This window comes from Linepithema humile, chromosome 4 (genome assembly GCF_040581485.1).
Source record: "Linepithema humile isolate Giens D197 chromosome 4, Lhum_UNIL_v1.0, whole genome shotgun sequence".
Classification (NCBI taxonomy): domain Eukaryota; kingdom Metazoa; phylum Arthropoda; class Insecta; order Hymenoptera; family Formicidae; genus Linepithema; species Linepithema humile.
Genome location: NC_090131.1, coordinates 14,304,554 through 14,322,301, shown reverse-complemented (window position 1 = coordinate 14,322,301; position 17,748 = coordinate 14,304,554). Strand labels below are relative to the sequence as shown.

Here is a 17,748-nt window from a genome sequence, read left to right as displayed (position 1 = left end):
TGAAATTTCTCAAAAATTATAGGAGATACAGAAAAATGGTTCAGACAAAAGTTGTTCAGGACAATGGGGGTCACCTATTTGTGCTAGTGACTTTGACCTTGAAGTCAATTTTCAAGGTCATTTGAAGGTCAGTTATTTTTTTAAATGGAAACCCCTATTTTTGATTCCAAAATCTAATAGCTGGTGCCAAGAGCTTTTCAAAACACTATAATGAAGTTATTTTTCATTAAGTACTTTTCGAGTTATGAGGCTTGTAAATTACAGTATTTTGACATAAAATATAAAATATCTTGTAAAACAAGTTTTTGAGAATGTTACCTTAATACTTTTATGCATAAAATAATGAGACGAATCAATTGGTATAAAGAAAACACATAGTTGCTTTCAAGAAAAAATATGTAATTTGCAACATGCAACTGCATACTTTTTTTAAAACCAATGTGTTTTCTTTATATCAATTGATTCGTCTCATTATTTTATGCATAAAAGTATTAAGGTAAGATTCCCAAAAATTGAATGTTTTACAAGATATTTTGTATTTTATGTCAAAATACTGTAATTTACAAGCCTCATAACTCGAAAAGTACTTAATGAAAAATAACTTCATTATAGTGTTTTGAAAAGCTCTTGACACCAGCTATTAGATTTTGGAATCAAAAATAGGGGTTTTCATTTTAAAAAATAACTCTGACCTTCAAATGACCTTGAAAATTGACTTCAAGGTCAAAGTCACTAGCACAAATAGGTGACCTCCATTGTCCTGAACAACTTTTGTCTGAACCATTTTTCTGTATCTCCTATAATTTTTGAGAAATTTCAGTGCGTCACTTAAAATGACTCACCCTGTATATCTATATTTTTATTACCTTTAAACTAAATGATAATAATCAAATAAATAGAAAATTTATCACTATACGGTCACATTGGATCTTTTATGTCTAATAATATTTTTCATGTTAATTTGTGTACATTTTTCACTTAGCAATTTACGTGCCACTATGTCTGTATCAAACTACGCTTTGAAAATTGAAGATTAAAGATTGAAATTTGATCGGAATGAAAGGAGCTAAATTTTTTTTGTTCTGATTAATGAAATTTCAATCTTTAATCTTCAATCTCAATAATAGGCTTTAATATCTGAGATAGGCTTTACTTTGTTGATCTTGAGACTAAGTTTCAAAATCAAAAATACCGGCGCATAGCTTGCTAAGTGAAAAATGTACATAAGTTCACATGAAAAATGTTAAGCATAAAAGATCCAGTCTGACCGTACATTTCCGAAATAATGTTGCATACATATTTTATTGCAATATTGATACATTGTTATTTAGTAATATTTCTGAAAGCGGACATTTTACCGTTGCTGCAACCTTGCAGCAATCTTGTAACAATATTTCACATTTATGCAATGTTGCAATATTGCAATGAAACGTTGTCACAATGTTTCTGCAATCTTGTTGTGCAGTATGAGGTATTTCTCGTTAAGTATTATTTATTGGAGAAAACATTTCCATGTAAGCATGAATTTGCATTTTTGTAAGTTAGTCAAAATAAGTTAGAAATTTTGTAGTTATATTTCGAAATTGTGTTTTATACATATTTTATATTTATACATTATATAGCTGTTTTCTTGCTTTCAATTTCAATTTCTTGTTCATAAAATTATTCGATTATATTATCATTATAATCATAATTATATATTCTTTTATTGCCCTGTATCGAATTGAAATTTTTACATAATCAGTTTATATTTACAATAAAACTAAAAATAATAAATTCCAAGCTATATATATATATTTATACAATTTTCGTTTACTGTCATCGAAATCGCTGATTTAATGTCGTCAATCTATACAGTGTCGCCAAAATGATCGATTAATTGATATAGTTATTATGACGACAGTCGTCAAGGTATACGATTGATCGATAAAATTTCGACGACGGTCGTCACAGTAGCCAGAAGTCGTCAAAGTAGCCAATTCTTATGTAAAATTGTCGTCAGAGTAGCCGATTGACATATATATATATATATATATATATATATATATATATATAAATTGACTTTTTATTTTGGATGTTTCACCGGAATATATATACAGGGTGTCTGGCAATAATCGCCCCACCGGTCATATACAGGTAGAGGCCCAGGTAGCATAACGTCGTCAATTAGACGTCTTTTTTACGTACGTTTTCGTCAGGACTTACGTCAAACTGACGGTTAGTATGACGTCTAAATGACCCTATACTGACGGCCATTTGTTACAGTATAAATGACGTCATCAGATGACAACAATATAACGTCATTGGATGACATTAGTATGACGACATCTGATGACATTAGTATGACGTCATAATGATTTTAGAATTGCCTTAAAAATAACGTTAAAATTAAAATTTAAAAAAACAAAATATATTTACATAATATATTTATTTATTCATTATATGTACGTTTTACAATATTTAGACTTATGTGCTTTACAATACTAACAATTAAACTTTCAAATGATAAAAATAAAATATATAGTTGAGCATCTAATACTGATACTATACCTCTAAACGGCAACAATAAAATAAATTCTTATTTGTAGTATTTATCTATTTTATAGCACAGCCTTTAATAAAAAAAAATGCAACGTTTTTGTCTTAAATTTAATTTAAGGTAATTAAGTGAGCCTAAAATGTCTTTATTCAAGTATTATAAATATGAAACACACATATATATGTGTGTGTTCCATATATATGAAACACACACATATATATGTGTGTTTCATATTTATAATACTTGAATATTATATATTCGAAATTGTATGTATCATATATTTAAATGTTATATGTGAAAACAATTTTACTTGTATATATAAACCATTTGAATTAATAAAAACATTTTAAGCTCACTTATTTTAATTTTTAACTGTATATATATATATATATATATATATATATATATATATATATATATATATATATATATATACACTCACCCGAAAAAAAAGCGATACACTGAAAATGTGGGAAAAATTCATCAAATTTCAACTGACGATAACTTTGTAAATAATAAAGATAGAAAGTTCTATAAAATATGGAAATGAAGCTAAAAATCTCTACTTTAAGAATCAATTTATTTCAATGTTGCAAAATAAATTTATTGAAAATGGCGGATGACAAAGCGCGAGCATGCAAAATTGAAAAATAATGGTTCGAGTTTGCGACGGTGCACGGTATAAACAAAAAATTGTAGCTTATTGGGATCAAAAGCGTACAAAAGTACAGAGTCTCCTCTTTAAAATGCTTTTTTATGCATCTCGATACGATGATTTTTCGCCGAGAGATTCGCATTTGAAGAAAAAGGCAGATTCTTACTTCAAATGCGAATCTCTCAGCGAAAAATCATCGTATCGAGATGCATAAAAAAGCATTTTAAAGAGGAGACTCTGTACTTTCGTACGCTTTTGATCCCAATAAGCTACAATTTTTTGTTTATACCGTGCACCGTCGCAAACTCGAACCATTATTTTTCAATCAATTGTTTTGCATCCGAAGGAGATGTCTGCAGATCTTTTGTGATTTCTCCGCCCTGACTTTTTGTTTATGCTCGACCGCACATTGCGAGAAGAGTGCTTGATTTCTCTTGATCTTTTTCTTTCGAGACGCGTTACTTATTCGTACGACTTCGTCAAAGTAAACAATAATTAATCTTTTCGCATTGAAATTATTGGTCAATTATGGCGACGATAAGTCCTGAAAAAGCTGCTCAAGTTGTAGCGTTAATTGAAGATGGGAGAAGTCGAAGGTACGTTGCTGAGGCACTTGATTTATCAGTGTCAACCGTGCAACGTGCTTATGCTAGGTACTTGGAGACTAATTCTGTCCAAAGAAGACCTGGTTCGGGACGTCCTCATTGTACGAATGAAAACGATGACCGATTTATTGTTTTAAATTTATTAAGAGACAGACATCGAACGGCTGTTCAAATTCGAAACAATTTAAGAGATGTCCGCGAATGTAATGTATCCGTTGACACTATTCGAAACAGATTAGCGGAACACGGTCTTTTTCCGCGCAGGCCAGCAAATGTACCTTCGCTTATGCGTCGCCATCGCGTAACTCGACTCAATTTTGCTGTCGAGCATGCAGGCTGGACATATGCAGAATGGAGTACCGTTCTTTTTAGCGACGAATCTCGTTTTTGTCTGTATTCTTCAGACGGACGAGAACGAGTATACCGTCGCGTTGGAGAACGATTTGCAGACTGTACTGTAAGTGAGAGGCCTAGAAGTAAGAATCTGCCTTTTTCTTCAAATGCGAATCTCTCGGCGAAAAATCATCGTATCGAGATGCATAAAAAAGCATTTTAAAGAGGAGACTCTGTACTTTCGTACGCTTTTGATCCCAATAAGCTACAATTTTTTGTTTATACCGTGCACCGTCGCAAACTCGAACCATTATTTTTCAATTTTGCATGCTCGCGCTTTGTCATCCGCCATTTTCAATAAATTTATTTTGCAACATTGAAATAAATTGATTCTTAAAGTAGAGATTTTTAGCTTCATTTCCATATTTTATAGAACTTTCTATCTTTATTATTTACGAAGGTATCGTCAGTTGAAATTTGATGAATTTTTCCCACATTTTCAGTGTACCGCTTTTTTTTCGGGTGAGTGTATATATATATATATGTTTCTTTAAAATAAAAATTGTTTTCTTAATTAAAAGTTAATATTTTATTCAAAATTTTATTCTTTTTTTATTCTAACGTTTTGCTCTAATATTTTTTTTAATATGTATGAATAATAGGAAAAGAAACCCAACAATTATCAAAAGGAAACACAATGCACTTTGCAAGTATATCATGAAAAGACCATATATCAGATTTATAAGTTAAATTTTTTACAACATAAATATTTAATTCTTTTGAATTTAGGGGATACTTATATAGAGAATCATAGGATGTAAAGTATTTTTCAACAATAAATATTTCTTGTAGGCTTATAACGACAATATTTTGAATTTGAATGAGTATATTATTTTTCATTAAACAATACGAATTTGCACTTGAATAAGAATGTGTCGAAATAGTAAAATCTCCATGTTTAAATTTTTTAAATTGCTTACAGAAAACGCTTTTAAATTTTTCAGGTAATGGACTCAAATTATCTTCTACAGCATGAATAGACTGTTTTTCTATGATAGGTAAATTATTCTCTAATGCTACATTTATTTCGTGTAATCTACGACCAATTTGTTGCAAAGGATAATTAGGAGATTTTATTAAATTTTTAATCTGGTCAAGATAATTCTCAAACGGGAAACATGAAAATGAATCTAATGGCCCATAAATCTGCACATCATCAGCTAAATGACATAATATGTGTACATTATAGATTAAGAATTCTTGGCCGTATAATTGTTCACAATGTTTAACAAATATATTCAACAGTTCTTGTGGAAATGCACAACTAAATTTTGATATAAATTTTGCAGATATTAGAATTGATATTGCAGTATGAAAAAGTAAATAGTGCTCATAGACGGCTGTATCAACTATATTTTTTAGTACAAGGGGTCCTAAATATAATAAAAATGTACGGAGCTCTGTCGCTTTCCACCTTGGAAGCTCATGAAGTGTCCTGGGTTTTCTATTAAATTCTAATGGCATATATGATTTTAAGGATTCTAAATGTTCTGATAAAATATTATAATATAATATATTCATAAAAATATCATAAAAATATTCATCAAAATATTCACTTTACGACCAGATAATCGTGTTGTTAACGCACCACTTATCCAAAAATTTAATAATTTTTGCATTACTCCTAAGCAACAAGCATGCATATAATCAATTGGAAAAACAGTGATCATGTCGATTCTCAATTTAATTAAAGGAGAGATTTTGATATGGTGATCCTCATCTTGTTGATTAATAAAAGAAATATTTGTTCTTTTCGGTGCAGATATATCTCTAAATACAACTCGACTTTGTATATACTGTCCTCGTATCACACATTTTTCGCAACATGAATAGCCAGTATGGGATTTTATACATTTTATGAATGCTCTAGCAGGTGCATCGCACACAAAACTATGGATAGCAATGTAATATCTTTTGTTATTGATTTCAATACCTTCTTGCAACAAATATAGAAGTTCGTCAATAAAATCTTCTAGAAATAATTCTAAAGGCTGTGGTTTTGATCTACCGCAAAATATACCAATAGCAAAGGGATTACTTTTAAAATTTTTTACTAGTCCTAAAATCGGCCAGAACTGTAAATTTGAACTGTTAAATAATGGAAGTCCATCAATATTAAAACTGATATCTAACTTATTTTCAAAATTTTCTGCTGTTTGCGATACAATAGATTTTAAAATATTTTTCAGACCGATATAATAAAAATCCCCATTATTAAGTTGTTTTGTTTTAATATTTCTTGGCGTTTCTAATAATGTTCTGGAGTCTAAAGGCAATTCATCATGATGAAAAACGTGTAATACGTGTAATAAACCAGTAATTGCAGAATGTGTGACATTAAAATTAAAAGCCCACTGTCTTAACATTGAGTTTAAACATGGCTGAGAAACTGTACTATTTAAATCAGATGAAACTAAAGTGTTGTCAGACAACGTTAGCGATAAACTTGCATCGTAATTACTGGACACATTATTTTTAAGTATATTGTTAATATCGTTATCTTCATTTTCACTATTAAGTGAAATATTCCCATGTGATATATTTGACACATTATTATCAAGTGCATCATCATTATTACTATTTTCAAATATACTATTAAGTGAAATATTCTTATGTGTTATGTTGGGTTTCTTATCACATATTTGAAGTGTTTTACGAACAGTTAGTGCAATTCTACGATAACATTGGCGTTTACCTACAACAGCCCGGGAAAAAACGTTCACGCTTGATTTTATATAATTATATATGAGCATACAAAAGTATACATGAAATGTTACATAATTTTGAATGATAATATATTATTATGTATAATTATATATATTCATGAATGGTTGTATATATAACCATGCATGATCATATACATTCGAACATGTATTTGTATGGAACCATACGTGTTGTGTGTGCAGACTGTTTACGACTATGCATGATCATACACCATTCCATACAATACATTGTCCGATCTTGCATGGTCGTATATGAGCATGCATAATCGTATATGGTCATATTCATTAATACATGAATTTATAAAAAACCATATATGATTGTATGCAAGCTACTATATGATCATACATGATCATATACGATTCCGTACCGTAACGGAATTCTTATTCGTACGGTCATACATGATCGCATATGTTCGTATACATTCATACTTGGAATGTATGGTGTCATACTGATTTACACAAATTTATACATGTGCAGACATAATCATATACGACTTTATAAGGCATTTTTCCGGATATATAAATTATGAATATAAAATATAATATTAATTATTCTTGATAAAACATTTTGTTTTTATTATAAATAGCTATAATTATAAAATATACACAACATTATACGATAAATCCTGCAGAATATTAAACTCAGGCGGCGGTGTATATTATATATAATATCTTATAAAATTAATTATATATTTTTAATATATTATATATAAATGTGTGTTACAGTAAAAAAACGCAGTTACATATAAAGTAAAGTACATACACAGGAACTTATTATGATTCGATATATTATGTGCTGTATATAACAGAAGTATGATTTGATCATAATAATCATAAGACTTTAGAAAGAAAATTTGGTTGTTTGCATATAAAATTTTCAATTTTCACAACTTTATGCATAAAGTTTATGTCATTTGAATTAATTATAACAAATTGATGCCTATTTTCTTCCACAGGTATTACATGCTTGACCTTCATCATTGTATCCTGATTATAAATAATATTTACATGTTTCACGAAAAATTGACGAAGTATAAAATATACCACGCCTTTAGATTTGAAGAAGAATCTGATTGATCCATAAATATTAGATTTATCTTGAAAGTTAATGTAAACAGTGTAACTATTACTTTTTATTTTCTTATAAATTTCAGAGGTATATGTTTTACTAGAAATTGTAGCTCTGGCATACATTAGTATATTAGTTACACTAAACTGATGCGCTATTAGCAATTCCCTCTCAGAGTCACTTAACGTTACTTTCACGCTATTACCATTAACTTCATTATCTTTTTGTAGGGTCGAATTAGATCTATTAATTTTATTAACTTTGTTTCTTAGAATTTGAACTCCGTTAACTATTTGTAAATTATTTGCAATTTCTTTGCCGATATGTTTCGAGCCATGTACAAAATTTGAAAGAAATCCATTAAAATTTTCGAATGGAAATGCTGAATTAGCCCACAGAGGACCCCAACGTCTCACACAGAGGGTAAGGTGTAACAGCTGATGAACATTGTATGTTAACTGACGGTCATCATATAAAATTTCAATGTCCCTTACAAATAATTTAAGCAAATATTCTGCTTCATCAAGATCTGGTACTTTCTTAATATTTTTTTGCAATAACGTGAATATAGCTATGACGAGAAGAAGCCAATGTTGGAAATACTTTTCTGGTAAATAATCAATCATAATAGGGACTGAATAAAATAAGAGCCAATTATAGAATTCGGATGCCTTATAAGACTTGAAATGGAATATACTTCGTGGTAAGCGACTAAATGTATCCGGAGGTAAGATGTTTAATAATCTGGTATCAATTTCAGCCATAAAATGTTTCACATTCCAATCTCCAGTTTTTTCGAACCAAAGAACCATAAATTGCTTCACAACTCCCAAAAGAACAGAATGCATGTATTCAGGCATGAAACATGTACCTACATCAATAAGGGGTAGAGCTGCAATAATTGATCTTCCTTTTACACCTTTAATAATAGTATTCTGTTTGGCTGCTTTTTTCCCTTGTTTTTCCATCTTTTCTCCTGTTCTTAGAGTAATTTCGTTGATGAAAGGATATATACGAATCCGCTTTTTACCAGTTTCCACAACTGTACACTTTTTGGTTTTAATTTCGCAATTATTACAGCCAAAACGTCCGTTATAATAGGAAATATTTTGCATCTCTGCTCTGCATGGGGCATCAGCCACTATCAATGGAGCTACAATTTTAGAATTGCCACTCTCATTAGTCTTTGGATCAATCCAATTAACGCCGGCATTAAAACAATCTTGTAATTTTGAACAAAACGGTTGAAGATAAGTATTCATTAACGGTTTGCGTTCATCATACCACAAACCAGTGACGACTAAGAAAGATTCCCGAAGATACTCTGGGATTTCAGCTATCATAAACATTAATGGCCAAAACTGAGCCTTTGAACTTTTCATTAATGAAACACCATCAGTATTTAATATTAAAGTTAAATCATACACTCCTTTTTCCCTTCTACAATTTACTCTAATATATTCTGTTCCATCAGTAATGTCGCTAATTACATTTGGATCGCGATCACGACACTTCGATTGATTTAAAATCTCAGCAAGATTTCTATGCTCAAACATATGTCTAATTTGCTGCGATATATCCAATTCATAAAATACCGATCTACCGCCGCCTGATAAACATACTCGGCAACAGTTGTTAACAAAGATATTATTATTATAAAAAAGACACGTTTTACAATAGAAGTGTTCCGTGACAGAGCACTGAGGAGCGATGTTTCGAGTATACTGAAATAACTGAAAACAAGATTTAGGCATATTATTCGGCTGTGGAAGCATATTACAAATTGTCAACAAAGTATTTTTTAAATTCTCTTTCGTCATCCTGTGTTTAATGTACAATTCGAAAACAGCTAAGACACATTCATCTGTACTTTTTGGGCTATTCTCATACAACATACTATATGTTTCAACTACCTCGTCATTTTGATTGTCTTGATTGTCACCAACCTCATAACTACTCTCCGAACTGCAGTTCCTCTCAATGTCACTAACATTATTTTCATCCTCTTCTTCATTTTTGCTTTCTTCATTTTCTTCTTCATCTTCTTCTTCTCCTTCAACTTCTTCTTCTTCTTCTTCTTCACCTTCAGCGTCTTCTTCTGCTCCTTCATCATCATCGTTTTCTTCCAATTCGCTGCCATCGTCATCTACTAGTAGTAGGCTTTTTTCTTCCGAGTCAGCTGAGCTATTGCTTTCATGTACGGTCTGATCCTTGATACCTGTAGATGAGCCTTCTTCTACAAATATAATGGAATTATTTTCATCCAAAGAAGCCCTTACTTTATTCCGCCACCTTTGTAATGTTCTTAGAGGGATCTATATATAAAAAAAAAAATATAATTTATTAAATATATATAAATATATATACATACATAAATGAAACATGAATATTATGTTAATATTTGCACCAGAAAATAAGTTCTATATAAATATATATATATATTAATATATTGTCCCCAAAAAGTCCGAAAAAAATTTTTTTATATCCAGCTATAAAGCTACAAAAATACATAATTTTAAGGAACAAAGCGATGCGTTCTTTTTTAAAGCACGAAACAAGGAAGGATAGCACGTGCTATCGACAGATTTTTTAAATATTTTTATCTTTCATGATTTTAAAACTAAACCTGTATTTTTACAAGTTATATATCATTACTCGGCGAAAAATTATCGCAGACAAAAAATTACAAAAACTATCGATAGTACGTTAAAGTTAAAACTTCAAACTTCAAAATGCTTTGTTAATTTTTTGTCTACGATGATTTTTCGCCGAGTTACAGCGGCTTGAAATAGTTCAATTTTTAGCGTATGAAAAGTATTTTTTTTTTTAAGTAATATATATGAAAATTTCCTGCCAATCGCACTCACATATTTTAATATGAAATAAATATAAAGGACCAAAGTTACAATAAGTGCATTAAGAGAATGTCATTATAAATGAAACTGTGTATATACGTACCGAAAGGTTTCCATCAATCTTCCAAGGGTGAGAATGATATAATTTCTTTTTCGCCACTGGTTCATCATAATCACGAATATCGTTTGACATTTTTTATGCGTATGGATATTTGATAAAAAATTGAGTAAGAATCTTTCAGTTGATACTTTTGCTCTGTACGCTATACTTGCATGTCACTGCCAGTGCAACCATGATCAACTGATCAGCTTTGCACATATAGCCGCTGCGGGCACTGTGGTCTACGCAGTCCGTACAGTCACAACGCGGGAACCAGAACTTTTCTGATAGCTATAGAAAACTATGAATTTATGATTATATTAGGTTTATGTATTATGTATTTGAAATTAATATTTTCAATGATATGATATATCTAATATAACAAAATAATTGCCATTGCTACACACGCGTGTCTTTATTGAAAGTCATTGTTATTGATCTGTCAAAAAAAATCGTTCTTTCCCGCGTTACGACTGTAGAGTGTTGAGCCCAGGGATGCGATATTTCCTACCGGGCTCCTGGCTCTCGAGCCCCACACAAGCGAGAAGCGCGTACATGTGCTGCGCAAAGTGTTCCGCGCAGCACATGTACACGCTTCTCGCTTGTGTGGGGCTCGGAAGCCGGGAGCCCGGTAAGAAACATCGCATCACTGGTAGAGCCCAACGTGCCGAGCTCCATCCTCCACCCCAGTACATCAGTATCGCTACCCAGTATCGCCGATTCGCTGCGCCGACATCGAGGTGCCAAGCGCCTTTTATTGTTTCAACAATTTTTTCCTTTGTTCTGTACGAGCGCCAGTGCTGGACGAACAAATACCACAACTACGTGTTCTAACCTGCAAAAATTATACACGAGGCTAGGAAACTCTGTGGAAACGCGTGTGCGTACTTCCGTGTCTGCAAAGTGCGTGTGTTCATAATATTGCATTATGTAAAATAAGAATTAAGAAAAGTCGTTTTTATTTAATAGCAATAATGTTCATCCTGCAATGCGAATCAGATGGTTCATATTGTGTGGTTCACGAAAATGCGGTCATTTTTGACGAAGAGAACATAAGACCTGGGGACAAAGTTATGTTCGTCTGGAATAAAAAACATTACGACGGATCCGTCATCATGAGATCAGGTAAAAAATTAACATGTTAATTAAGACTATATGCATAAAATTTCAAAATATAATAAATAAATATTTTAATGTTTTTTGTTGTTTTAACCATCTTAAATATGTAATAGTCTATAAAATTATAAAAATTTTTAACATTTTCTGGATATCAAACATTAAATATGTAATAAAATTTATACAGAATATTAAGGCGACAGAATAAGGCGACAATTGTATCTGCCTTTGGATATCTATCATCCAGCCATCTCCTAGCACAAAATATTTCTCGTTACTTTGCCCATGAACATAAATAATGTATGGCTGGATGTGCAACCCTTCTCAACTCAATCATAGATTATATATTTAACTGTTTATTTATATATATGTACTTCTTATTCAAATTCATATGTATGTAATCAGTACTTTGATGCAGGTATCCTTCGACTATATTTATGCCAAACAGCATGAAGATTCATTAATAAATTCTATTTTTTTCCAATTCTCTCAGGTGTTGCTTAGGAGTAACATGGTGTTTCAAAGGGTTAATGTTCGATATCCAAAAAATGTTAAAAATTTTTATAATTTTATAGACTATATAGACTATATATAGACTATTACACATTTAAAGTGAAACATTATTATTTACATATATGTTATAGATGATGAAACAAAAATTGACGAGAAAATAAAAATGTTGAAAGCTGAAGAAAAAAATAAACGCGCGTCAAAAAGTAAATGCAATAAATCGGAAGCATCGAAAGTAATAGATCGGTCTGAATTGGGCTCTAGTCGTAAAAAAGCATCTGTAAAAAGGTGGTCGCCAGAGACTAAACTCTTGTCGGGCGAGAATAAAAAACCACGAAATGTTTTATTGAAAGGGAATGGAGCCGTAAGTATTTTCAATATATATTAAATCCAGGGCTGGGCAAAATGTATTTCAAATTGTATTTCAAATACAATAAAATATTTGAAATACAAAATGTACAATGCTAACACAATCTTGGTATTTAAATTATAAAATACAAAATACTTTTAATTTTTAATTTTCGATTTAAAATACAAAAATTTTGTATTTTAAATTAAAAAATTGAAGATATTTTGCAATAAATACTAAAATTGTTAGTATTTTGTATTTTGTATTTCAAATGTGTTTGCCCAGCCCTGATTAAATCATATATATTAAAATTTTTACTTTGTTTCTTTAATATACATATCCCTATATCTCTTAAAATGTAATGAAATTATGACTCTTTTTTCAGAAAAGCAATAAAAGTGCAAATTGGCAGGAGAAACTTTCTTCGGCAATGCAGGCTCAAGTTTCAAAAGTGATCGATATCCAAAAGAAAGAAAAATCGATCAGCATCGAAAACAGTAACCTAAGTAGTTCTCCCGATTCGAAAAATGCTTCGTGGTCAGAAGATGAGTCAAACAGGGAATTAACAACTCCCGAAAAAATCGCAAAAAAAAAGGTAATTATATTTTATGAATATTTTACATATTAATTGCTATTCATCAAACTGAATCAGTATAATACTCTCTGATTATCATTTCAGCATTATGCAAGCAGAAGCAATCAGATATCGCGGCATTAATGAAAATAGCGTCAAACGCACCAGTTTTGGAGCCGCGGAAAAAATCTGAGTTACCAGCACTTAAAAAAAATGAGACCAAAGAGCTTTCAAGAAATTATTATTCAATAGTAGATGACGAAAATAAGGATTTGCGACAGGATCTAGGTATGGCATTTTTTAATTATAGAAATTTTAGAAAAGAATAAATTTTAACTATTGGAAAATATTAAAAAATTATTAGTGAGGATTATTTATTGATGAATATATTTGAATAAATAACTTTACTTAAAAAAATAATATACTGTAATACTGTAATAATATACTTGTATTTTAATGTGTTATCACTTTCAGAATCAAAAATCAAAAATATAAAGGCAAAAGAAACTACTAATAAGATTATGGATGATGATGAATATAGTGATGATGATTACCCATCAACTACAGTTGACGAGCGTAATCTGCAATCTAACGACCAATTATTAGGACAAAATTCGCCAGGCGATAAGGTAAAATAATACAGTTCCTATGCCTTTAATAAGATTCCTAAATGTTTTCTAAACGCAATTTTACATTAAAAAAAGCATATCTTGAAATTGTGATCATATATATTGCAATCTTAAGAATAATATTTGATATTGAAAAAATAACATTTATGATAGTAAATATTACTAATATTTTACAGATGGTCTTACTGCAGGATGGGGTGTTCTGCAATGAACGCGTTTTGGAAGTCGCATTGAGTTCGTCGCACAAGGCGAGCCATATTGTCCGCCGCCTAATTGTAGGCGTATTTAAGCTTGAGAGCTTAAAGAACTGCACATTCACGGGCGCAAGTCACCGCGGAGTGCATGAAAACAAAGACGACATCACTTGTTTAAACTTGCACGCAAGAAATAGTATCATTGGTTAGTAATGTATATTTATTCTTCAATTATGCCACAATTATTATTTCCGTATTTATATAGCGATAAAATGTTATATATTTATGTATAAAAATTATGTTTTTGTTTACAGATTATGCAATGAAATTGGCAAAAAGAAAAGGGTGGGTAACACAATCTATCAAGGAACTAAATACCGCGATGTCACAAAAACTGGGCGAAATAAAAAGAGAGCTGAAAAACGCTGATGCCCAAAACAAGTAATTTTTTTGAACGGGTGTTTGTGTGCTCATTTCGTTTTTTAAAATTAAAAAAATTTTTTTTTTTTATTAATCTACTATGAGATTTAAAATTATTTAAGTTGCTTAAAATTAAAAAAAGACAACCTCTATTACGTTACGTAAAATTAAAACATAATTTATTAAATATAATTTATTTAATGTTACAAAATTAAAAAAAAAGGACTTTTTATTTTTTTGTACTGGTAAAAAATATTGATTGACTGCTATAAAAATTTTGATGGTTTTTGTAAACTTTATCAAGGTTTAATAAATAAAGTTTTTCCTTTTCATGAATACTGTTTCATTATTTATTAATTTTTAACCTGATACATGGCCGTATATGGCAGTGTACAATCATATACAGCCATATATACTTGTATACAACCGTGAATAATTGTGCATGGGCGTATATGATTGTACATGACCATGTCAGGTCAAAATCCATACATAGACATGTATGGAGTCTCCACACATGAGTATGTATTCTTATGTATGATCAAGCATGGGCATTTTTTCCCGGGAGGTTTCAACTTATATTTAATTTTTTCAGGCATTTTCTCTCGTTTTTTTCATACGATCTTGAGCATGCTTCAGCCAAACCTTTATTGCATCTTCTATTTCCTTATCGGTTGTATTGGCGACGCTTCTCTTGACTGCACCTAAGAAATATCAAGTTTCCGTAAAATTTAAACCATATTATATATAACATTAAAAGATTGAAAATATCTATACTAAATTAAATAATTCAAATTAAAATGTAGAATTATTAAGATTTAAATAAGTTACAATAAAGAAAATTTTTAGCAATAAAGTTTTAATTATGAATGTGTTTAAAAGTGAATTTAGATGTAATTTTATATATAAATTTATAAATTGAATTTTATTTAAGTTATGTACAAATTGCCTGTCATTTTTATTAATTAAAATTGATAGAAATTATATACGGTAAATTACATCAAACTAAAGAAAAAACCAAATGCCCATCTATGCACACATACAAAAAATAAATACATAAAAGAACACTTACCAACAATTAAATTTTTCAGGGATAAATCTGAAAAGGCTCTTTTCTGTGAACGTTTGCCGTAATAATTAAAATTTATTGCCACAGCATCAGTCAAAATATATTTTAAAATTCTATTTGTTTTGCTTGGTACATGATTCCCACCCAGACTAGACAAATATGCCGACTAAAAAGAAATTTAATTATCTATGGTATTAAATGCTATTATGTATACATGCTATGGTATTAAATGCTATTATGTATACATACCAAAGCTATATTATCATCATTATTTGTTTTCAAGTAAACATCTAACTGATCTAATTCCTCAACTGTTTTCAATGGAAATGCAAATGGTGTATCAGGCAATCCAGTCACATTGTTTATATTTTTTGTATTTTGTCTGTTCATCCATCGCAATATTTCATCATTCTGTTCTTTGACAGTAGCTATCAGGGAAACAAGTTTTTCTGAAAAATATCTCATTATAAAAACTGTCGACATTCTATCTACTTTCACAAATAAGCTTTTACAAACCAAAATTATCCACTGTATGAATAAATTGACGATGTGAACGTGGAGTTGTTGAAATATTTATGTTATTATTTACAGAATTACTTGCAGTACTTGTTACACTGGGGCTTATATTTTCACTTGTATTGAGAGTACTAATCGGCAAAGGTGAATCAGAACGAGCCAAAGTAAAATCTGAAAATAAATGTAACAAATATTTATTTCTTTAAGGTTATATAAAACAATAGAACACACATTTGAATATATATAAAATAAGTAGATATACCTTTCTCTAAACGTTTAGAAGTATTATTAACATTTATTTGTTTTACTAGGGGTGGTCTGGGTAATTGTTTCTTTCGTTGTTCCTCTTGTTCATCATCTGATGAACTACATATTCTTTTATTAGGTATCCTTTTCCGTTTTTTACGTATACTTTCGTTTTCTTCTTCACTTTCCAAATTTGATATAATTTCTGATTGTTTTAGTTTCTCTCTTATCTTTACAAGATCATCTGCAATTTAGAAAAAATGTAGAATAAATAAATAAATACATATATATGTAGAATAAACAAATAAATATGAAAAATCTAATTTACCACTTCTGTAAAAAATACGCGAAATACTGTACAGTGTCCATTTTTCAGTATCAACTGTCTCCCCTGTTTTCAAAGCTTTATCAAATTTATTTTGATCTTTATAAGGAGGCCAAAAAACTTCCTTTTTTAAAGGTGTAAGCCATGCATTGTTAACAGCAGCTACACCACCACCGTGTTTTTCATCAAATTCTACAACAACATAAGCCATACTTATTTTTGGATTATTTCGCTGCAAAGAAAGGATAATATAATATATATATTTATGTATTACAAGATTAGAGAGATATTTTAATAAACTTACCTGTACGCTTTAAATCTTCTATCAAATTTATTACAATGTTAATGTAAATATTTTCACTTGTATAATTAATATTGTTTCGAACGCGATTCTAAGAACGCCGGTCCGATGCGAAGCTTCGATGAACGAGCATGCTCGGTTTTTTAGGCCGCGTCTCGCGCACCGACTCACTTGACAATAGATTTATTTGAATTCGATTTTGGTGACTGCAAATCGTAGGGAGCGAGAGGAATCACAAGTGGACTGTATATAAATTTGTAGGATAGTAGCGCACCCGCGTGTGCGCCGAAAGTGATGGATTAAGCAAGGAGCTGAGGTGAAAGAGGCGAGACAACTTGAAATGTTTAACGGTCACAACCACTGTCTTTATTATGCGAATCACAATTTGTTGAAACACATCGTTCGATTCGACCGGAAGATCGACAAAGGAATTGTCTGTACAAAACACTTTCTCGATGAATGCCCGCTTCGGGACGACTTATCTTATGAACGTGTTTCTCTCGCGAGTTCGCATCGTCAATGTCAATACAATTTATCCTTCATTGCGACGGAAAACATCTAAT

General features: G+C 30.6%; 4 protein-coding genes across 6 annotated transcripts; 2 read left to right on the top strand and 2 right to left on the bottom strand.

Annotated features, from left to right (window-relative positions):
- Window positions 1-7,114: 7,114 nt before the first annotated feature.
- Window positions 7,115-11,407, bottom strand: LOC136999214 (uncharacterized). Its single transcript, XM_067352700.1, has 2 exons — window positions 10,943-11,407; window positions 7,115-10,299 (listed from the first exon to the last, which is right to left on the bottom strand). The coding sequence occupies exons 1-2, from the start codon at window positions 11,030-11,032 to the stop codon at window positions 7,747-7,749; spliced, it is 2,643 nt and encodes an 880-aa protein (XP_067208801.1). The 5' UTR covers window positions 11,033-11,407; the 3' UTR covers window positions 7,115-7,746.
- A 143-nt stretch (window positions 11,408-11,550) lies between these two features.
- On the top strand, window positions 11,551-13,560 carry LOC136999217 (uncharacterized). 3 transcript variants are annotated; one of them, XM_067352706.1, is made up of 4 exons: window positions 11,551-11,819; window positions 11,909-12,064; window positions 12,700-12,929; window positions 13,300-13,560. In XM_067352706.1, exons 2-4 carry the CDS (start codon window positions 11,914-11,916, stop codon window positions 13,540-13,542), a joined length of 624 nt encoding a protein of 207 aa, XP_067208807.1. In that variant the 5' UTR covers window positions 11,551-11,819; window positions 11,909-11,913; the 3' UTR covers window positions 13,543-13,560. The 3 variants fall into 3 exon arrangements, with proteins under 3 accessions (XP_067208807.1, XP_067208806.1, XP_067208805.1); XM_067352705.1 differs by having other exon boundaries at window positions 11,551-11,842; XM_067352704.1 differs by having other exon boundaries at window positions 11,555-12,064.
- Window positions 13,561-13,608: 48 nt separating this feature from the next.
- LOC136999216 (uncharacterized) lies at window positions 13,609-15,174 on the top strand. Its single transcript, XM_067352703.1, has 4 exons — window positions 13,609-13,776; window positions 13,963-14,117; window positions 14,294-14,516; window positions 14,626-15,174. Exons 1-4 carry the CDS (start codon window positions 13,632-13,634, stop codon window positions 14,754-14,756), a joined length of 654 nt encoding a protein of 217 aa, XP_067208804.1. The 5' UTR covers window positions 13,609-13,631; the 3' UTR covers window positions 14,757-15,174.
- An 86-nt stretch (window positions 15,175-15,260) lies between these two features.
- Window positions 15,261-17,171, bottom strand: LOC136999215 (uncharacterized). The gene is made up of 6 exons (XM_067352702.1): window positions 16,888-17,171; window positions 16,576-16,803; window positions 16,314-16,484; window positions 16,047-16,246; window positions 15,801-15,963; window positions 15,261-15,432 (listed from the first exon to the last, which is right to left on the bottom strand). The coding sequence occupies exons 1-6, from the start codon at window positions 17,093-17,095 to the stop codon at window positions 15,320-15,322; spliced, it is 1,083 nt and encodes a 360-aa protein (XP_067208803.1). The 5' UTR covers window positions 17,096-17,171; the 3' UTR covers window positions 15,261-15,319.
- Window positions 17,172-17,748: the final 577 nt, after the last annotated feature.